This window comes from Myotis yumanensis, unplaced genomic scaffold, assembly GCF_028538775.1.
Source record: "Myotis yumanensis isolate MYYU_CA2020_CCGP unplaced genomic scaffold, mMyoYum1.0.hap1 SCAF_17, whole genome shotgun sequence".
NCBI lineage: Eukaryota > Metazoa > Chordata > Mammalia > Chiroptera > Vespertilionidae > Myotis > Myotis yumanensis.
Window position 1 is genome coordinate 11,859,320 of NW_027223768.1, and position 21,764 is coordinate 11,881,083.

Below are 21,764 nucleotides of genomic sequence, written 5' to 3' on the forward strand. Positions count from 1 at the left end.
CATTCATCAAGACCCAAGACCCTGCAAGGACTCAAATTCCAAGACTGCAAATCACCAGAACCCCTGAACTCCACGTTCTCCGTCCACATTCCCTTCCCCCAATTCCCAGATATCTCAAACTTTCTGTTCTCAAGACTTTTTTGCACTTGAGTATCTCAATGGAAACATATCCTCAGGTGAGGAGGATATGGGGAAGGTGGATGTTAGGGTTTTTACCAGTCACCGTCCCAGATATCTGGCACTGATATTATTAAATGTGCACCTGTACTTGGATCCCCAGCTCTTTGGCTGGGTGGTGACAGGTAGCTCGGACACTGGACTCAGTTGACATCCGTTTCAGTCCTGCCCACCCTGCAGAGCTCAGTTCAATGCTACCTGGTCCGGGAAGCTGCTCTGTTCCTCCCAATGGGAAACAGTCTCTTTGCTGGGCCAATCACTCCTCCCCCCGCCCCCACTCCTGGCTCCCAGCACTTCCTTTCCTGGAGCGAAGGTATTTGCAAATTCTGTCCTTGTCTGATCACTGCCTGCAGATCCTCAGGGGAATCCGCATTCATGTTCATGTCCTCCAGGGCTTGGCGCAGGGAGACCTCACATTTGCTGAAGGATCATGTCCTTACTGGCACCCCTACCCCTCGACCCAGGAAGTGTGTCTGGAGAACCCACTCTAAGGACCTTCCAGCCTCTCCCCTTTCACCAGGGAAGGTAGGTTCCCCTCGTCCACTTCCAGGAGTCGTTTTGTCGTGTTCTCGTGAAGCCTCCCCTCACTGCCAGGCCCCTCCTGGCCGCACTGCCCTCTGAAAGCCGGAGGGAGCCCGTATGCTGCCCGCCCTGGCCCTGACCATGTTCTGTCTTGCACTGCTGACATGGCACATGGAATAGTTGTTTAGAGTTCAGACCGGCTGTGTGACCCTAAGACAATTCACTCAGCCTCTCTGGTTCATTCTCCTGATCAGTAAAGAAAAGATAATACCAGGACGAGAGCTAAGGTCGGGGCATGGTACAGTGCCAAGCACACAGCAAGTATGTAATCAATGTTTGCTGAATGCATGCTTGAATGAATGTGTTAATCATTTGTGAATGAGTGAACAGTGCAAGTCTGGCTCAGGAGTACGTCTGGAAATTTCAGGGGATTTCCCTAATGGGGCTGGCCCTCTATTGTTTGAGCTGATGGAGGAAGCACACACTGCAGCAAGGAACCTTCCCTCCTCCGGCTGTTAGGAAATCTTGTTTCTGGCAATCCCGGCAGGTACCTGGGCACCTCTCTTCTGTGCGCCCACAGCGCCCTCTGCTGTCTCTATTGAAGCACGTTTCACCCTTGACCGAGGCGCTCAGACAGCTTGCAGGAACAAGGTACCCACAGGAAGCTGGTGAGGCTGGCTGGGCCCGAGAATATCAACAGCACCACCTGCAGGGCAGCTGTGGCAACGGACACTAGGGCGAGGTGGAGACTGTGGTGAGTGGGAGCCTTCCTAACCAAGGACAGCTGGCCTACAGCCTCAGGCCACGGTGGCCACCTGGGAAATGGGAACAGGTGTTGCTGGGCCCACCGAAGGTCCAGGAAATGGGAATTCTATGTGAAAACTCCTGCTTATAAAATTTGTCAACTGGTTTTAAAGGGAAACAGGACATGGAGAAGGAAGCATGGTGTATGGCGGACAGAGCATGATGCAGGCGGGCGGTGTGTAACCTCCGCTGGGCCTCGGGGCCCTCGTCATCCTTGCTCTGTTGCCTCACTCACCGCTGCAGTCCCAGGGCAGGGCCCGGCGGGGTGGGCACTGGATGAACGTTTGTTGAATGAATAAATGCAGGAGCACACGACCTCAGGAAGAAAGGAGGGAGCGTGACAGAACAGTGCCCCGTTGCCCTGTGACTATCAGCAGGGCCATGGCCTGTGACCATACAGTGTTGATTCAGGATGAAAGGAAAGTGAGGGTGGGCGGGGAGAACAGGAGCAGCAGCTGGCGGCAGGGAGCAGCTGGGCAGGGCTTTCAAATAGACGGATCCCCTGTGGGCAGTGGGTTCCCTTGTGTCTGAAGGCCAGAGGGAGGCCAGGGCTGAGCCACGGAGGTCCTGACCCAGGCAGGCTGCTGCTGGCTCCATCAACAAGTGCCCGACCCCACCCCTACCTGGCCTTCTCACTGCAGTCCCAGGCCAGAGGTTGGAATTAGGGGTGGTAAGAAGAGGGGAAACTCGGAGCCTCCTGCAAGGGCATAAATTGGGGCAATATTCCTGGTTCTGGGCAGTGACTCTTGAGGCTACCGCTGGGAGAAAAGGTATGGCTTCCTTGGCTGTGTTAGGAACAAATCAGTGTACAAGTGAGCCGGAAAAGCTGCTGTAACCCCACCTCAACCATTGCACCCCTTCCCCTCCCCTTACCCTTTTCGCTCCCTCACTCTTTCCCCTACTACACCCCTTTCCCTCCCCACACCCCTTCCCCTCCCCAGCCCCTGCTGTTGTCTTTCAGGAAGTTTTGCCCCTTCTGAGTTGTCCATGTTATAGCAGGTGTTACAAGTGGGGTGTAATGTGGGCCTTTCTCAGGCTCTGCCTCTAGTCTATGGGAGGGACACTGGCTGAAAGCTAAGAGTGGACTGAAGGGCTGGGAGCTGGGATCTTGTCCTAACTCTGCCCAACTTGCCGGGTGGGGTCTGGGAGCTATTTCCATGTCGGGGCCTCTGTTTTCTTGCCCACTCCGTGTGGAGGAGGGTCGGCTGGCCTTCAGGTATTGTCTAGCGCTGACAGCAGGTTTCCATGGGACGTTGGTGGGCCCCATGAATGCTGTAGGCCTGGGGGCTCACCTGCTGCTCCCCAGCAGGGGAAGGCAGGTCCCCTTCCCCACAGGGCAGTGGAGCCTGGGGCCCAGCCCCTTCCAGCTGCACTCAACCTGCTGACTCTTCCTGCAGCCCCTGCCTTCCTCCTTGCTGCCCTCTATCTTACAGAACCTAGTTTTTGTCCTCATGATGTCCCCGAGGTTCCAGATCCTTCCAGAAGTTTCTGGCGACTATCTCAGTGTCTGTTGTTGGCTCCCTCTGCCTCTCGGGAATCCCTTGGAAGTATACGGCCCTGTATAGACAACGCTGAAGGGCTCTCACATACTTTACCATGTTGGCATTTTAATTGCCAGCCTTTGGGTCAGTCTCGGATTATCCTCTCCTTGAGAGTGGGGGTTCTTGTGAGAGATCTGTAAAATGTTTGCAGATTAACGTGACTGCCTGGATTTTGATGTTTAAAGATTGTTATTTCCTGTAATTAGGAAGTAGTGCTGGCATAGGAGAACACAAAGAAGGAGGAAGTGGGAGGTTGTGATGGATAGGAAGGTGGGGGAAGATTCCCAGAGTGCGTGCTGCCCCCTTGTGGCCTTCCTGCATCAGAACAGCTTGTGCCAATCCTTGGCCTGGGTTCTCAATCTTTCTGTTCTCAAGACTTTTTTGGACTTGAGTATCTCAAAAAGCTTTTTTCTCTGTCGGGTACGATTATTAATACTTATAAATGTAACATTTTAAAATACTTATTAATTCACCTAAAATAGTATTAGTAAACCCAATTTATAGTAACACATTTAAAAATTTTAAAATACAAAATAATTACATTTTTTCAAAAAAATGCCAGTGAGAAGAGTGACATAAATAAAAAAATTTTTTGCACACCTCTTCAATATATGGCTTAAAGTAAGATTGTTGGGTTCTCATATCCACTTCTGCATTCAATATATTGTATATGTTGTTTAGTTTGAAAATAGGAAGAAAATCCAGCCTCACACAGATAAGTAGTTGGAGAATGGAGAAATATATATTAACTAGAGGCCCGGTGCACAAAAATTTGTGCACTGTAGCGGGGGCGGGGGGGGGGGAGGGGTCCCTCAGCCCGGCTTTCCCCCTATCACATACTGGGAGCCCTCAGGGGATGTCCTACTCCCTGCTCCCTGCTCCCCTTGGGGAGCAGGCCTAAGCCACAGTCAGGCCTCCCTTTGTGGGAGGCGGCCGGGCTGATCAGGGGAAGGCATCAGCCCCATCACCCTGCTGTTGCAGCCACTGCCAGTCACCACAGCCACCAAGGTGTTTTCATCAATACGGACTCCAGTCCCTTCACCATGAAAAAATGACAACTTTCTTTAGGCATTTTCAAGATGTGTCTTTCATGGGATATGACCTTTCTTCCTTCCTTCCTTCCTTCCTTCCTTCCTTCCTTCCTTCCTTCCTTCCTTCCTTCCTCTCTTTCTCCTCACCTGAGGATATGTTTCCATTGATTTTTAGAGAATGTGGAAGAGAAAGGGAAAGACAGAGAGAAACATCAAAGTGAGAGTAATACTTTGATTGGTTGCCTCCTGCATGAGCCCTGACCTGGGCCCGGACCAGGGAGGAGCCTGCAACCTAGGTACATGTCCTTGGTCAGAATTGAACCCAGACCCTGTGGTGGGCAGGCCAAGGCATTATCCACTGAGCAAAACCAGCTAGGCCAGGTTATGACATTTCTTAGCCCTCCAGCAGCGGACCTTCCTTTTTTTCTCCAGGAGTGTGGTAAAAAACCCTAGATCACCTATTTGGATTCTTATTACCCAAGTTACTAAGAATATTACCAGTGGCATACAGGGAGCTTAGCCAATGAGCGGTCAGAAAAGGCGTTTCCTCTGTAGTTCACACCAATTGCCAGCTCGGCCCTTGCAAAGGCCTAACGCCTCTGGCCGAGTCATTAGGCCTGGGTAGGGGACCCCCAGCTCCTACAATCGCCCGTTCTGCCCCTGCTCCCCACAATTGCTGGCTCCGCCCCTGCCCAGGCCTAACGCCTCTGGCCAAGGTGTTAGGCCTGGGGAGGGGACCCCCAGCTCCCCGTGATTGCCAGCTTTGCCCCTGCCCAGGCCTAATGCCACTGACCTAGGCGTTAGGCCTGGGTAGGGGGCCCCCAGCTCTCTGTGATCTCCCACTCTGCCCCTGCCCAGGCCTAATGCCTGTGGACAAGTTGTTAGGCCTGGGCAGGGGACCTCCAGCTCCCAGTCATCACCGGCTCCACCCCTGCTCCCTGCCATCACCGGCTTCGTCCCTGTCCAGACCTAACGCCTGTGGCTGAGGCGTTATGCCTGGGCAGGGGATCCCCAGCTCCCACAATCGCTGGCTCCACCCCTGCTTCCCGCCATCACCAGCTCCACCCCTGCCCAGGCCTAACTCCTCAAGGCGTTAGGCCTGGGCAGGGGACCTCTCAGCTCTGATTGCAGGATCCAATAGCTGCTGGGCACCTATGTATGCAAATTAACCGCCATCTTTGTTTGGTTAATTTGCATACTCATCGATTGGCTGGTGGGTGTAGCGAAGGTATGGTCAATTTGCATGTTTGTCTATTATTAGGTAAGATAGTCTTTAAATATCATCATGGATATTATTTTTAATAATTCCCCCAAACTCAACAAGCGGAGGTTTCTTAAAGGTTAGCTGCAATGTGGCATCTGAAACCATATCAATGAATCCTTTGTACTCTGTCAAATTCGAATCCATTGGTCTATCAGGAAATGTGAACAGGTCCTTTAGTCAAGCATGACTTTGTAACTTCATGGGCGGTCATTTGAGAAGTAATCATTCACTGAGTTATTCTCATTTCCCAATGCTGACCCATTTCAGATCGATACACAGGGCAGGAAGTTCCCAGGTGTGGGACAGGACTCCCAGGGCCCATGGGCATCCCCAGGTGGGCCGGCTTCCTGAGGGCTGGGGTGAGGAAGGAGCGCAGGGAGCTTGGGCAATCATGCTCTTTCCCAGGGAGGAGGCACCTGTCTTATTCACAGGGCGGGTCCCTTCTCTCAACCGAGTCTGGCTTCCCCAGTCCTTCTCAGTGCTGTGGAGGGAGCAGGCTTGGAGCCTCAGAACTCTGCCCTTCTCTCCACCTTCAATAGGGACCTAGCTTTCCTCCTCTCCGGGAGGCCAGAGCCCCAGGCTCCCTCCCCAGGAGGAGAGCTCTCTAGTGAAGGGAGAGTGAAGGGCAGAGGAGGCAGCTGCTGAAGGAGGGCAGGGCAGAGGCCAAGCCCGAAAGAGAGGAGCTGCCAGCCAATGAGAGGTGAGCTGCCTGCACCCTGAGCTGCATGAGATCCCAGGTATTTCTGTGTGTGGGTGTGAGTGTTCTTTCTTGGAAGGATCTGGACTCTAGCAGGTTAAAATGTTAACAGAGTGAAGAAAGCTGCCTTGATCTCCCTCCCCTCTTGAATCCTTTCTCCTAAAAAGAAAATTTTCTCTATTGGCTGTGGGTCCTGGGTTTACCACTACCCAATTTCTTCTCTTTCTCTCTAGCCCTGAATCTGTATGTATTATGTCTCACTTGCCTCCTTTTCTGAGGCCCAGTTTCCTGATGGTAAGAGCAGGTATTGTAGGGCACTGTAAGGAAAATTAATGGAATGTCTGTGGAGTCTGTACAAAATACCTGGAACATAGGATATGATCAGTAAGTGGTAATTGTTACTGTAATTAGCATCTGTCAGAATTTTTTTTGGTGAAGTACCCCTTACCTCTGACTCTTAAATAGAGCTAGAGATGAAGCCAGTCCTACCCCTACTTATAGTTTACTGCTTCTGAGCCTCATTGTGTTCACTTATAAAAGTGGGGTTAATAAGATCTTATAGGAACTTTTAAGGATCTATATATATAAAAGTCTAAGCGACCGAACAACTGCATGATCGGTCGCTATGATGTGCACTGACCACCAGGGGGCAGACATTCAACGCAGGAGCTGCCCCTTGGTGGTCAGTGCACTCCCATAGTGGGAGCACTGCTCAGCTGACCAAGGGTGCTAGACTCTGGGCTCACAGCTGGCAAGTGCAGCTGCGGCAGAGCAAGCCTCTCCCACCTCCGAAGTGGCAGGCACAGTGGGGCCAGGATGTGTAGGAGCCGCATGGCTCCCAGCCCAGGCTCAGGCTCCTCCCAGGCTGCCTGCTGCTTGGTGCACTACTGCATCCCTTGAAGGGTCCCAGATTGAGAGAAGGCACAGGCCAGGCTGAGGGACCCCACCTGTGCACAAATCCAGGCACCGGGCCTCTGGTTAAATATAAAATCACAGAACTAGATGTAAAAACATCTACAGCTACTAAAGGGTTTTAGAAACTGTTACTGTCTATACTGGAAAGCCTACAATGAGGCATTGTGCTCCCCTGAGGCATCAGAAGCTCCCAAGGTCACAGGTGGTGGGTGAAGGTGGTGGCTAGACAGAGGTATTGGTGCCCTCACCTTTCCTGAGCCCCAGCTGAAGGTCAGGCCCTGTGTTGGGGACCATGAGAAGCCTGGCCAGGTGCTGGCCTGGGAGGCAGACAGGGCACCATGCAATGGTGTCCCCACTTGAAGAGTGAGAATGGTTGGATTAACCGTCAGTGTCTCTCCCAGGGCCGTGGTCCACAATCTTCTCATTGGTGTTCCGGGACCACGTGGGGATGCTGCTGTGGCTGCTTGTCTTCTCGGCTCTGAGTCTCCAGGCCTGGGGTAAGTTTTATTTGTGGGGTCAAAAGTGCTTTTGGCATAAGCCCCAGCTGGTTTCCCTGGCAAATTGTCCTCTCCAGGTTTATCGCTCTTCCCCACCAGTCCTATGTTCCCCTTTCAAGCTCAGCTCTGGTCCCTCCTCCCTGTTGAGATGGGCTCTAGTTCTCAGTCTCCCCAGCCTGCCCAGCACACCTCATCTTCAGCGTCACGGTCATGGGGGTGACTTTACAAAAGAGCAGGGTCTCAGCCTTGGTGGAGACCCTTACTGACCTTGTCTTATAGACAGAGAAACAGGCCACACTGTGGCAGTGACAAGGGCATCTGTCCATGGTCGTCTGACAGCTTTGGGGAGGCTGCAGAGTGTAGTGGTTATGAACATGGCTATGGAGCCAGGAAGCTTGGGTCAGAATCGAAGTCCATGGCTTAAAACCTGTATCATCTTAGACAAGTCATTTAATTTCTCATCTGTGTAGAAGGAGTAGTTAATTTTCTTTGCTTATCTTATAAAGTTGTTTTAAGCCACAAACCTGACAGTGCCCTTGAAAATGCTTGGTAACCTTCAGAGCTGGCCTGTGAGAGGTGATGTTGGTGACATTGCTGGTTCTAGTGGTTATTGTTCCCATGACCTCAGATGCTGGCCAGGCAAAGGGGGATGAGGCATGTTTGTAATGACTAGCCCTCAATTAATCCTATCGAAAACAACTAGTTTGTGAGGGCAGTCACAGCAGTTGGAAATTTTCTATGTTTCTAGAACCTTGCCTGGACCAATAGGGTGTGTGTGTGTGTGTGTGTGTGTGTGTGTGTGTGTGTGTGTGATGCTGATCTATTAATAGGTAAGCAGTTGAACTGGTAAAGGCTGAGCTACTCAGATAAGGGGATGGAGAGACTGCAGAGCCCCTGGAAAGGGGGAGGGTTAGGGGAGGGTGGGAACCTGAAGGCCTCACTGGGGTAGATGGGAGAGGCCGAGGCAGGGTGAGGCCTGAGACATTTCTGCCTTGTTTCCTGGAGGAAGTCAGGGGACTTGGGGAGACTGAGAAGGGGGACTGTGGAAGGTTGGGGTGAGGGTAGAGGGTGCTGGAGGTGGGTGGGGGGTGGGGGGCAGAGCCCATGCCTCTGGGGTGGTCCAGGTGTTCTCTGAGAACCAGCACCAAGCACAATGTTCCTTTGTAGGGTATTCTCCTCAGTTCTCCTGGAATGAAACCCAAGCCAGAGAAGTGTCAGAGCGGCTTGTGGACCTGTTTGTGGGCATCTCACAGCTCATTCGCAAGGGTCGCAATGGTGAGCTGACTTGGGGTTGACTGGGGTTTGTTAGGTGTCCGGAATGTTTCTCAGGACTTCACTGAGGCTGGTGGGTGGGTGGGGTGGAGTCCCAAGAGGGGCATTCGCCAAGGAGTGCCATGGAGGACTTGAGCCCTAAGGCAAAGGTGAGGTCTGGGCAGGAGAGAGGACCTGGGGAAGAGACCAGGCCCCTGTTCCCAGCTCTCAGCAGTAGGGTAGAGACCCCCTGCCCCTCAGAGAGCTCTTGGAGTCCCCAAGATGGACACAGACAGAGAGCCTCAGGGGACCTGGGGGCCTAGTGGGCCTCTCACAGCCCTGCCCGCAGTGACTTTTCATTTGAAAGAGAGGAAGCTACATACCTGATGCTCATGGGGCTTCCTGGCGCTCTGAACCCCGGGCTCCCTAGTTTGAGGGCAGTGGCGGACTTTCCTTAGAGTCACCTCGTGGGGGAGGGACAGACCAAAGACACAATCAGAGACACAATCAGAGTCACGGGCAGTGCCAGTGAGGACAGCACACCCTAGGCATCCACGTGAGGCCTTCAAGAGAAGGCAGCTCAGGACCAGGGTTGGGTGCGAGTGTTGCTGGGGCTGCTTTCTGCAGGCGAAGGGTGAAGCCAGCCAGAGAGGAGTTAAGGGTGGATAGCCTCCAGGGAAGCACAAGAAGCCAGTGTTTGGAGAACAAAGCAACCTGACTTCCACGCTGAATACAGAGTCCGATGAGGAATGTTTTTAGCCTAAACAGACTATGGAGATGCGAAGGGGAGGCTGTGGGTGGCGAGGGCCTACCCCAGGGCCTGTCCCACCATCATAGGGCAGGAGAGGCCCTGAAACAGGAGGATGAGGGTGGCGTGGGCAGCGGGCCAGGGGAACTGGGTAAGAGCTGCAGCACGCCATCCTTTCGTTCCCTCTGCAGATGCCCCCACCATTGTTTCCCGCAAGGAGTGGGGAGCGAGATCCCAGACTTGCTGGGCCCAGCTGACCCCACCTGTGGCCTATGTCATCACACAGCAGCTCACGGGGATGGAGTGCCAGGAGCAGAACGTTTGCAGCGAGAAGCTACGGGGCCTTCAGGCCCATTCCGTCTACACCAAAGGCTGGTGCGACTTGGCCTACAAGTAAGAGCCACACTCAAGTTACTCTAGTAAAAGACACTCGGACTGGCTCTTCTCTCTTCTCCCATCTTCCCTTTCATGTTGCTTTAAATAAAATAAGTACAAATTGTTAAAGCACAGCTGCCCCTCCTTCTGAGGATGGGTGAGAGGGTTCCTGTGACCGGTATTTGCCATTCAACCCACGTGTCCTTGCCTGGCAGCTTCCTGATTGGGGACGACGGCAGGGTGTATGAAGGTGTCGGCTGGAATACCCAGGGCCTGCACACCCAGGGCTACAACAGCGTCTCCCTGGGCCTCGCCTTCTTTGGCACCAAGGAAGGTAACAGTCCTCCCCCTGAACCCTCTGCTGGAGAGTTATCTATACTCTCTTCCTTCGCTCCATCGTCTCCACACTCCTCTCTTTTCTTTCTCTTTTTTAAAAAAAATTTTTTTTATAGACTTTATTTGAGCCAAACTGACCACCTCTGCTGGGGAGCAAGATCGCAAACGTTCCCCACACGCCTGTCTTTTCAGCCTCCACCACACTCTGTCGACGTCCTTTCCTCACTTGGACTCTATGGTGTGGCGTCCTTTGTGTCGTCTTCCCCTTCTCTGGTCTGCACTCTGTGAGGTTTCGGACACCACCAGTGAGCTCACAGGGTTGCCGTCACCTCGGTGTCTGAGATTGTGTGACACTGAGCCTGCACAGAGGCAGAAAAGCAAGCCTTCTCTCTTCCTCCAGTGGCTCCCTTTGGGAGGACCCACCGAGAAGCAGGCAGGCAAGGAAGTCTGAGGGATGTCCTTTGTAGGTGTTTGGCCCCCCTGCAAAACAGGAGAGCGCAGGGTCGGGTGGAGTGGAGAGCCGGTAGATAAAGTCACAGCATGGACCGCAGAGGTGTTTCTGTGAGAATTATATGAGTGAACAGGTGAGAAGAGCAGTTGCCACATGCATGATTGTGGGAGCTGCTAAGTAAGTACTGTCACACTTTTCTCCACGCGAGGTGTACCTGACCTGGTCAGGTGGGCCTCTCTTTGCATGTAGATTGTATTGCCTCCCAACTCTTCCACCTAGAGATGGAGTGGATACAAGTCTTAGTTTGGCCCTTGAAAGAGGTCACAAACTTGGCCTCCAACAGGTGTCCAAGTAGTTCTTTGCCTCTTAGTACCGCTGTCCTGGCTACTGGACCAGTTTCCTCTCTTCCCATCCATCAGTTATTCAGGCTCAGGTGGTAACCTCACCCTCCCTCCAGATCTAGACCAGATTGGAGTCTCTTGCTGACAGTTTGGTGATCCGTGTCATCCTTTTTCAGGCCACAGTCCCAGCCCGGCTGCCTTATCAGCCGCAGAGGACCTGATCTTCTACGCCATCCGGAAGGGACACCTGTCCCCCTGGTATTTTCAGCCACTTCTCTTGAAGGAAGAGATGTGCCTGGCCTATCAGCAGCCAGCAATGCCGCAGAAAGGTGAGGTCCTCCATCCCACCTCCTCCCCCTCCCAGTGACACCCAGACACCAGGGAAGGTTTTGTTTCCTGTTGGTGTGCATCGATTTCTTGGGACCCAGAACACCTCATGCCGAGATCCAGAAAGTTCTGAGAGGGTACCTTCCTGACCTCCTCTCCTTCCCACTGGAATGATATGGCCATGGGGCCATTCTTGACACCAGTAGGTGTACACACATTTTCACTCCATCAACAGGTATTTACTGAATACCAGACACTCTTCTAGGTACTGAGGATGCAACCATGAACAAAACAGACAGCTTCACATTTCAGTGAAGAAAGACCCAAAATGAAGAAATTGACAAGTAAAATGCATATGATGTCAGGTGGCAGGAAGGCTATGGAGAAAACAAAGCATGGTCATGGGGCAGTAAACATGTATATATATTTGTGTGTCCTATGTGAGTACACACACACACATACACTCACACACACACACACACACCTTTCTAAATGCAAAACTCAGCCAACCTGCAACATGACCACAGCATTGGAAAAAACCTCTCTTCACAGATTATGCTGACATCAGAGTGAATATTTCAAGAAACTGGATAATAAAAATCATAACCTATTTTGGAATGAGCAAGTAGCAGCTAAAACCAGTACAATTAATAAGCACTTTCAATCGCTTAGCACATTCTCTGCTAGAGTGGATCTTTTCTTGGACTCAAGGATATATATATATTAAAGGCCCAGTGCACGAATTTGTGCACCAGTGGGCCAGGCTGAGGGAACCCACCAGTGCATGATTGGGGCCGGGGAGGGACGCAGGAGGTTGGCTAGCTGGGGAGGAATCGCAGGAGGGCTCCAGGGAATGTCTGGCCCATCTTGCTCAGTCCTGATCTGCCAGACCGCAGCAGCAAGCTAACTACCAGTCGGAGCGTCTGCCCCCTTGTGTTCAGTGCACGTCATAATGAGTGGTTGAGTGGCCTTCGCATATTATGAGCATATTATGCTTTGATTAGTTGAACAGCCGACTGGACGACCAGACACTTAGCATATTAGGCTTTTATTATAAAGGATATTACTCTTCACTCAAGGATATGTTCGATTGATTGATTGATTGATTGAGAGAGAGAGAGAAACATCAATGTGAGAAACATCAATTGGTTGCCTCCCATATATGTCCTGACCTGGAATCAAACTCACAACCTAGGTGTGTGTCCTGATTGGGAATCAAACCCCCAACCTTTCCACATTTGGGATGACACTCTAACCAAGTGAGCCACCCAGCCAGGACAAGGATTTTTTTTTTAATTGTACATCTCTAAATAAAGTTTTTCTTGCTTTCAGACAAATGCTACCTTCAGTAATGATAATCTCTTCACATTTGTAGTTCTTTATAGGTTTCAAAATACTTTCATATCCATGTGATCAGTTCAGAGATGCTGATTTCTGCATATTGGTCCTGTTACATAAAAAGCACACGCACCTGCATGTATTCGCAGTGCATATTCAAGCATGGAGGTACACTTTGTTTTTTGAACAAAATGGCCATGACTCTGCGATCAACGTTTCTCCCCCTTCTGCTCACACACCGGTTTCCATAGTTGTAATCAGAACCTGTCGATTTTTGCCTCTGTCCATTGGCTGCAGCCCCTTGACCCAGACAATCCCTGTGTGGCCTTTCACAGAGCCCCCCAGCTGAACGCATGTTAGGATATCCCCCTGGTGCCAGAGGGTGGGGAGACCGAGGAGCAGCCCAGCCTGCAGTGGTGTGATTGTCCACGTGTGGGCACAGGAGCATTCCCATGGCCTTGTTTTTGTTGTTGTTATGGGGTTTTTTTTCCAATTTACTTTAAATTTATTTTTTCCATCATCTTTTATCCCTTCTATGCCCTCTACCACCTCCACCCATCCATGGTCTTGCTTTCTCACCTCACCACAGCTTGCCCCAGCATCATCCCACGGTCAGCGTGGGAAGCCAGAGAGACACACTGCCCTCAAATGAGCCTCCCAGCCAAATACGTCATCATCATCCACACGGCTGGGACGACCTGCAACACATCCGAGGACTGCCAGACTCGCGTCCGAGACATACAGTCCTACCACATGGACAAACTGGACTTCTGTGACATTGGATATCAGTAAGTGGGATCAAGGCTACAGGAAGGCAGGCTGGGGGAGGAACCGACATTACTGAGCCCTTCCTTTGTACCAGGGGCTTTACATAAGGCAGCGTCTTTTATTTGTGCAAGACTCTGGGCTATCATTCAGACACAGCTAAGGGTTAGCTATCTCTCCTGGGAATATTCTCCTCTAGGGAAGACTCTGAAAAGAAGTCATTAGAAGCAATAGTGATAAAAGCAAAACTGTGAGACCCTCATGGAAGACCATTGAAGGGTTGTGCCTTTTTATGTATCCCCTTCCAACACTGAGAGACACAGGCCCTGCTCAGCCTCTTCCTCCGTCTGGCCCAACCCCAACTTGCTCCCTCTGATGTTAGAACCCTGCAATGCCTCTGGTACTGTTACTCCACTTTATACACACGGGATCTTTTAACCTCTCTGGGCCTCCTTAGCCTCATCTCTACAATTGGGAAAACGATACCATATCTACTTGAAGATAGAGAGCGAAATCAGATTGTTCTCTTTTTGTCCCTTTAACGCTTGATCTACCATAAAAAACACATTGAGCTAATGGAATAGCAGAAGCCAAATAGAAGATGCCTTGGAATTTCATAGAAGGGATGTAAGGTTAGAGGATGACAAATTGCAATCATTCACCTATGACTTAATCACAACAGCTTTTGCAAATTCTCAGGGAAGAGAACGTTTCAAGAAGAGAGTGGTGACGTGGGTCAGTGTAATCTGGATCAAAAATATGTTTCCATGGTACTAGCGTCGAGGCAGTCATTGGTCACCTTGGGGAGGTCAGATTCCGTGGCATTGTGGGGAGAAAGGCCATGTCACAGTGGGGGACTGAAGTGGCTATTATTATTGCTTGTCATGGTCTGACCTCACTTCTCAGGTTCAGAGACTGTGATTGTCTTTTTGTTTTTGCTTCTCTGTTTTGTCTCTGTGCACATTGGCACATAAGAAATGTTCAGTCAACATTTGATAAATGAATGGGAGAATGAATGAATGATTCAAGGAGTAAATGAAGCCAATTCTTCTTCCAAGAGTGACTTTCTCCATTTTTCTTGCCCACTCCTAGCTTCCTGGTGGGCCAGGATGGCAGTGTGTATGAAGGCGTTGGCTGGAATATCCAAGGCTCTCACACCTATGGATACAACGATATCGCCCTAGGGATTGCCTTCATAGGCAACTTTGTAGGTAAGGTGTGAGCATGGGGCAGAGGGATTTGGGTAATGAAACCTCCTGTGGAATGACAGGGGAACATGGGGGGAAAGGCTACCTTGTGGTGCCTGACAAGGTCAGGGGTAAATTTTAGCTTTCAGGAACTCAATACAGGGTGCAGGTCACCCAGGAGTCCCTCCCGGACAGAAAGTTTCCCCCAAATCCACCCACCCCCATTTCCAGTTCCATCTGTCTTTATAACCATGCCTAAGAACATAATCTTTTGCAAACTTCGGTACTTATATGGCTCAGTCAGCAAATGCATCCTCTTCCCTGGTAACCATGGAAACAGTGTTGAGGAGCATCACTGCCTGCTATGGCAGAGTGAGGACAGTCAGTGGTGCCCTATGTGCCTCACGGTGCCTGTGGAGAGGTGGTGTGCTGTGCCGTGGTTCTCACTCAGCGCAGTTCTGAAGCTTCCAGAAGAAGCTCTGCAAAGAGGAATCGGGGAACACAGTGACCCTGTTTTCTCTCTGTGCCTGGCTGCCACAGATGAATTTGTTGGCTATGGTGGGGAGTGGGGGTTGGGCAGAGGGAGGTTGGAATGCAGATGCTTGCCCCTGCCCTAAGCAAGGCTCTGATGGTTGGTGGGGTCTGTGTTTTGCAGAAAAGCCACCCAATGCCGCAGCGCTGGAGGCGGCCCAGAGCCTGATCCAGTGTGCGGTGGACCAGGGGCACCTGGCTCCCAACTACCTGCTGGTGGGCCACAGTGACGTTAGCCAGATCCTGTCTCCTGGGAAGGCTTTGTACAACATCATCAGCACCTGGCCTCACTTCAAACAGTGAGGGCCCGGCAGGCTTTGGTCAAGGAAGCCGTGAACTCTCCACCTCCATCAGCACTCAGCAAGGCCTCCTCAGACCAACAACACTGTCCTGCAATACTGTCCTCTCAAAGTTATGCACTTTTTATTGGTCTTGAAGACACAGTCAAAGTAAACTCAGCACACAGCCTCGCTGCTGCCTCTTCTGCCTCATTCGTGTAAAGAGATCCTGCCCAGGCCCCCTTAATCATTTAAAGTGTTGAACTCCTGCCCCACCGCCCTGCCCCAGAGGGTTGTTATGAGGGTGAAGTGAATTAAATGGGTTAGGGTCTTAGAATTTTCAGTCGGCCTAGAATAGTGGTTTCATTAAAGCCAGCGGAGGTATTGTTACTGTTGTTGCTACAACTCTCCTGTGGATGGAAGGATTTGCCTTCATGGGCACCGGTCTCAGCTGCCCTGGGGGAGTTTGGCAGGATGAACGCTAACCTTGATGAGCAGGGGGGAGCCTGCGGGGCCACAGGTTAGGCAGGTGTCAGGGCGCCCCTGTCAGGGTGTGTGTGTGTATGTGTGTGTGTGTGTGTGTGTAGAGCTCATCTTGTCAGTTGTTTTTCACAATCATAAGATTGAAAAACCAAATGATGCCAAGTGAATTTTCTTTGGTTCCAGAATAGAACACTAACCTGGATAAGCCCCCCCTATTTTACAGAAAAACCCACCCGAAGGGCACAGACGGCCTGCTCAAGTTCACCAGTGAGTTAAGGAAAGGGAGGAACGCTCAGATTCTGGGCACGGCACACTTCCTAGCACCCCGCTGGTCAAAGTCGCTTTATGGCCCCTCCTTTATGGCAGAAGGAGGTAAACCATCTTAGCAGCATCTAGGTCTCTCCACGCTCTCACTCCAACCTCCCCTTTTCCGCAGAATGAGCCCAAGTGGGCAATTCACCGGCTCACCTCCTGAGCTTGCTGTTATTGGGGCCGTGGCACACACTGTCCCCCCCTCCCTCTTGGCCTCTCCAACTCCACCAGGAGCCCTTCCTGAAGGCTTCCTGCTCCTCCAGACCGGAAATGACACCCCCTCCCCTGGGTGCCCATGGACTTGGCCTGGACTTCACGGCTGTGCCTGCACCTTCCTGGTCGCTGTATCCCCAGGTCCACCGCAGGCCTGGATCACGGGGGGTCACCGATGTGTCTGCACAATGGAGGGGTGAGATCCACCCCCGCAGGGTGGGGTGAGCAGAGGCAGTTCTTCCCCCGGCTGTTCTTGGAACATTTGTCACCGAGTGGAAAATCCCAGGTGTCTGCAGGCTGCCTGAAACCCCCCCACCACTGTGGCCTGTCAGATTTCTCACAGGTCAACCCCATCCTGATTCCAGGCCATCCACCGCTCCCACTCTCCCGGGCCGTCACATCAGTGTGGGACTTGAGGGAAGACCCTCTCCGGGGCCCAGGTTCCCCGACTCCCATCAAAGGTTTCTGTGACCTTCTCACCTGTAACTGGTCACCGTGGTAACTGGTAACCGCAGCCTGGAGGCAGCCGTGGCAGCTGGCCCATCAGGAAAGGTTTTTCCCCGGAGGCCCCTGCCCACCTTCTCCCTGTGCCCACTGGCTCTTCCTCTGTCTCCTTGGCTTTCTGCCCACATCTCAGGCCCCATTGGGCGCCTCTCTCTCTGCCTCTGCCTCCCTCGCACCTCTTTGCTGTCTCCCACATCTTCCTCTCAGGCTGCCTCACCTGCTGCCCCTCAGTGCTCCTCATCTCCTCTCTGCCTGCCCTTCTGCTGCTGTGGCTGGCCCTGTATTTGCCTCCCTCTTTTGATCTAGAATATGGCAGCGTGGGAGTAACAGTGGGACAAGGGGGCTGGGACTCCCACCAATCGGCTTCACTCGGCCCCCCAACCAAGCCCTACCTGTCCCAGGGCTGCCAGGAATGCTGGGGGGTGGATGCGGGGTGCGGGGGGGGGGGGGGGGCAGAAGGCCAAGGGTGAGGCTGCTCTGGGGAAGGTACATATTTCCCAGTGGCTCAGTCACACAGCAGTGGGACAGGTGTGTTTCTGGCCCAGCAGGTTCTGCTGGGCAGGGCTGGCTGAGGGCAGGGCCTTGGTTAGAAGAGCAGGTTCCCAAAGAGGGAGGGTGTTATTACCTGGGAGGGGTGGTGGGGGCGGGAGCTCCTGGGAGGTGTAGCAGGGACTCTGGGGGACATTCCACAGGGGGCTGGAGTGAGAAGTGCCTCCCCATGGTAGGGGCCCGAGGATTCCCCCTCAGCATGGCCCAGAGCACTTGGTACCCAAGACTGATGTTGCCAGGTGGGGGAGGAGGGGCGTATTTCTTACTCATCCTCCAGGGCTCAGCTCACAGGTTCCTTCTTCCAAGAGTCTAGCTTTTAAAGCTCCTGGGTGAGCATTCTCCTATTCTGTTCTTCTTTGGCGCTTGTCCTTTGAATCTCAATCTCCTCTCTCTCTCTCTCTCTTTCTCTCTCTCTCTCTCTCCAGGTTTTATTCTCTGACTTTCCCACTAGATTATAGGCACCATGAGGGTAGGGTGCATGCTTTCACCATTCATCTCGTGCCTGCTCCTGGTGCACGGTAGGTGTTAAGCAGACGTTTCAGACATGTGTGATCATAAGGTCTGGCAGCAGGTGCTATGATTCGATTGTCTATTGACTTGTCCTGGAGCAGGTGCCAAGCGCAGGTAGCTTGTCTGGCCTGTCCCTGCTGAGCTCCCACTGGCTCATCCCCTGGGGGAGAGGAGGGGTGGGGAAGGGGAAGTAGCCCTGGTGTGAAGATGGAGGGAGGGAAGAAAATGCCCCTTGGGATCAAACCAGGGTACAGCAGACCCCCAGCGCACACATTGTAAGTGGAAAATCGAGAGGGCTGATGCCGAATAATGCACAGTGACCTTTTTTCTGTGCAGACTCTGTGCTGGGCACGTATTTGTGATTTCATTTCATCCAAGCTCTGCAGGGCAGGGGCTTCTGTTCCAATCTGGCAGCTGAGAAAACTGGCCTGGCCTGAGGAGATTAGGCCACTCTGTGAGGCCCCACAGCTAGGGAGCGCAGGCCCGTGCCCAGCAGCTTCTGTCCCTGGTCCCGCACTATCGGGCTGTCCTCCTGTGCTGGCATTCCTTTCACAACTGGTGGCTGGAAGTGGACAAAACACCAAGGGGTCGCCTGACTCAGAGTTCACGGAAGTAATTACTCCCCTCGATTCAATTACAGTCTTCAGTGAAGAAGGCGATACGTGTAAAAGCCCATGTAAATGGCACAGTTCTGAATTCACGTTGTAATAATAATAGTAGCGATGCAATCCGGGATTGCTGTACCTTTTGGTCACATGGTCGGCCCCACTGGCCTGGTGGGTCTTTCCATCACAACAGCTATTCCCCCTTCTCTCACCCCATCACGCATCACCAGGCCCATTTTCCACCCCAGTGCAGGACTCTGGTTTGCCTTGATGAAGTGTCCTATGAGAAGTGTTTCCTCATCGTTTAAAATGTGTTGAACTCCTTCTGAATTTGATTTTGTCATCCTCCATGAGCCATTGCTCACTTCTTTATCTTCAGCATTTTTATTCAAATCCTTCATTATCATCCCTCACACACGTTGGGCAATGAACGCCAGGCACTCCTACATGCATCGCCCCATTTGACCCTCCCAAGAACCCGGGGCACTGCGGTCCCATTTCACAGGTGAGTAACTGAGGAGATGTGCTCAAGAGCCCAGACTGAGTGCCCATCTCCCCCCACCATCATTGCCTGGCATAGTTTTTCCAGAAATCTACGTCTAGGATTACAGTGACCCTTAGCCACAGGTCTCTGCTGTGTGGTGCACCAGCCACCAATGGAACTATCTATCTGACAGGAACTATCTCTCATTCAATTCCTGTGATTCTGTGACTGCCAGAGGGAGAGAGGGATTGTGTAAAATACGTGTGTGTGCGCACAAGGGCGCACGCGGTGTATAAACGCCACTGTTCATTGCTATTAATCAATCCACTTTTATTATTGAACATCCACAGTCATCACTTCCATTATCACCAATATTCTTATGAATTCCAATCTGAAACTCTTATTCTTGTTTTTCACTAAAAGGCAGTGTATCCTTGAACTCCATTCTTCATGGCCCTCTCTCTCTTAGTCTTTTTACACACATGTAATGAGGTTGACATCTCAAGTGTGAATCTTCTGGGATTCTGGCCATCTGACCTGGGTATGGCCGCAGAATCCTACGAGTTAACTTGGACACACCAGCCTGGTGCTGAGCCGGGCACGGAGGAAATGGTGTTGTATTTCTATAGTTCCCAAAGGTGATGAGTAGAGGACTTTTCTGACTGGCTTGGCGTGTGGAGGGGGAACAGAGCTTTGTGATTGGTAGACTTCTGGTGTCAGGAAGTTAAGGGGGTGTTGCTGCTTAAAATCACTGACGATCTTGGTTTACATTCTGGTTCCAGTGGAGCCAAAAATACTTGTTCAACCCTCTCGGTTCGTTATTCTGTCCAGTTTAGGCCATGATGAAATTCTCTGGGTTGCTATTTGAAGATGAAAGGAAAAACTTGCAAAATGACAAAACAGTGTACAATACCCATATGATCTCACACTGAGTAACGGCAACCAATGTTGCCTTCTCTCAATGAGGTTTTCATCTGGAGGTGGGTGCGAATGAGGTGAGGGAGAGGACCCATAGGGAACCAGCATGAGGTGAGACAGAGCCCTAAAAACCATGGGCTGTGGACCTTCTCTGGGCTCTGTCTCTATGTCTGGAATGTTCTCCCCCACTCCCTTCATTTTTTGCCTGGCCAATTTCTATTCATTCTTTAGCGCGCGCGCACACACACACACACACACACACACACACACACTCCTGCAGTTGTTTGGGGGGTAAGGTGGGTTAGGGAACAGCAGAACAGAACTGGAGTCCCTGCCCTAACTTGGCCAGTAGGTGGTGCAGGTGAGCCAGCTCCCAGACCAGGGCTGGGAATGGGCAAGCCCTGGTGAGTGTAGGGTGGAGCAGCTTTGCCAGGGGTGATTGCCTGGACCTGCTTTGTGAGGAGGCGGGATGTCCTTCTGGTGCGTGTACAGGAAAGAGGGGAAAATGGCTGGAGACGCAAACTTGCTGGGGCACTTGCGTCAGGAGTGCGCCAGGTGTTGGTGTCCTGGTACTTCTGCCCGCACTTCAGGCTCCAGTGGCCAGGCAGCCTGTCCTGAGAGGTGGAGGAGGAGGCATGCCCACCTCCCAGATGAGCCCAGCACTGCCGGAGGACAAATCTCCCCTCGCTTTTAGTCAGCCCCTGCTCCCACGCTCCTCCTCGCAGATATTGCTACAGTTCACTTCCTTCCCCTCCCCACCCTCTCACTGTCAGCGAACATTGAGGCCCACCAGCAGGACCTCTCTCAGCTTCCTGCGACCTCACGAATGTTCCTGCGGCCACATGCCCAGAGCTTTCTTCACATCAGCTTCAGCAGGCGAGGAGCCCCTCTTCTGTAAGATCCACCTTTCTACTCCTTCCCTTGATCTGGTCCTTTTCACATCCCTTGGGAATTCCCCCCTTTTTTAAAAAAAAAAAATCCTCACCCAAGGATATGTTTTTATGGTTTGTAGGGGAAGGGAGGGAGGGAGAGAGAGAGAAACATCGATGTGAGAAAGAAACACCAATTGGTTGCCTCCCATATGCGTCCTGACCAGGGATCGAACCCACAACCTAGGTATATGCCCTGATGAGGAATCAAACCCACAACCTTTTGGTGTACGGGATGAGACTCCAACTAACAGAGCCGTTTGTGTGGGACCTTCGAGGTCATAGTAAAGAGTGATATTTCTGAGAGATCAGCCCTGGGATTAGACTGGTGTAATTTCAGTGTTTTCATTGAAATTTCATCTTGAGGGCAAAAGAGAACCAGCAAGGGGCTGTCAGGTCAGATGTGGTTTTTTGTTTATTTGATTGATAGTTGGAACTGTGTTCTGAAATCCTGGTTTGCAGAGTAAACCAAGCTTTCCTTAGCAGAGAAAACCCACTCCACAGAAACCGCTGGAAGGGAGGGAACACGGTGCTCCTGGCCTTCCTCTCGCCTCTTTGGCTTCTTCTTATCACTCTCCTACCAGGTGCTCTTTCTCCACCCAGAGCTCTGTCCTCATCTCTCTTCTCTGGTTCTCTGCTCCTTTGCTGATGATCTCATCCACCATCATAGTTTTAACTTCCCAGCTCTAAGGCCCTTCTTAGAGCTGCAGATTCGTACATGCAATGGGCTGTGCCATGGCCATCCCGGCTCCCACACGTCCAGCAGTGAATGTATCTCCTTTTTCCAAAAGCCTTTCCCAATCAGTAAAACGTCAGCTCACTCTTTCCTCCTCTTCTTCATCGACACCCAACGTAGGAGGCAGTATTGTTACTAGCTCAGT

The 21,764-nt window shown here is 51.8% G+C and overlaps 1 protein-coding gene across 4 annotated transcripts; it reads left to right on the forward strand.

The window, feature by feature from the left end:
• The first annotated feature begins 618 nt into the window (after positions 1 to 618).
• LOC138995726 (peptidoglycan recognition protein 3-like) lies at positions 619 to 15,714 on the forward strand. 4 transcript variants are annotated; one of them, XM_070396374.1, is made up of 9 exons: positions 619 to 702; positions 7,353 to 7,448; positions 8,616 to 8,723; positions 9,639 to 9,840; positions 10,038 to 10,156; positions 11,127 to 11,279; positions 13,205 to 13,403; positions 14,473 to 14,591; positions 15,223 to 15,714. In XM_070396374.1, the coding sequence occupies exons 2-9, from the start codon at positions 7,400 to 7,402 to the stop codon at positions 15,399 to 15,401; spliced, it is 1,128 nt and encodes a 375-aa protein (XP_070252475.1). In that variant the 5' UTR covers positions 619 to 702; positions 7,353 to 7,399; the 3' UTR covers positions 15,402 to 15,714. The 4 variants fall into 4 exon arrangements, with proteins under 4 accessions (XP_070252475.1, XP_070252474.1, XP_070252471.1 ...); XM_070396373.1 differs by lacking the exon at positions 619 to 702 and adding an exon at positions 1,391 to 1,453; XM_070396370.1 differs by lacking the exon at positions 619 to 702 and adding an exon at positions 5,856 to 6,039.
• Positions 15,715 to 21,764: the final 6,050 nt, after the last annotated feature.

Bases quoted from the DNA above. Each gene is read 5' to 3' on its own strand.
- LOC138995726 (XM_070396370.1), top strand. The intron at 8,724-9,638 runs GTGAGCTGACTT...TTCCCTCTGCAG, and splicing joins CATTCGCAAGGGTCGCAATG to ATGCCCCCACCATTGTTTCC. The intron at 14,592-15,222 runs GTAAGGTGTGAG...TGTGTTTTGCAG, and splicing joins CTTCATAGGCAACTTTGTAG to AAAAGCCACCCAATGCCGCA.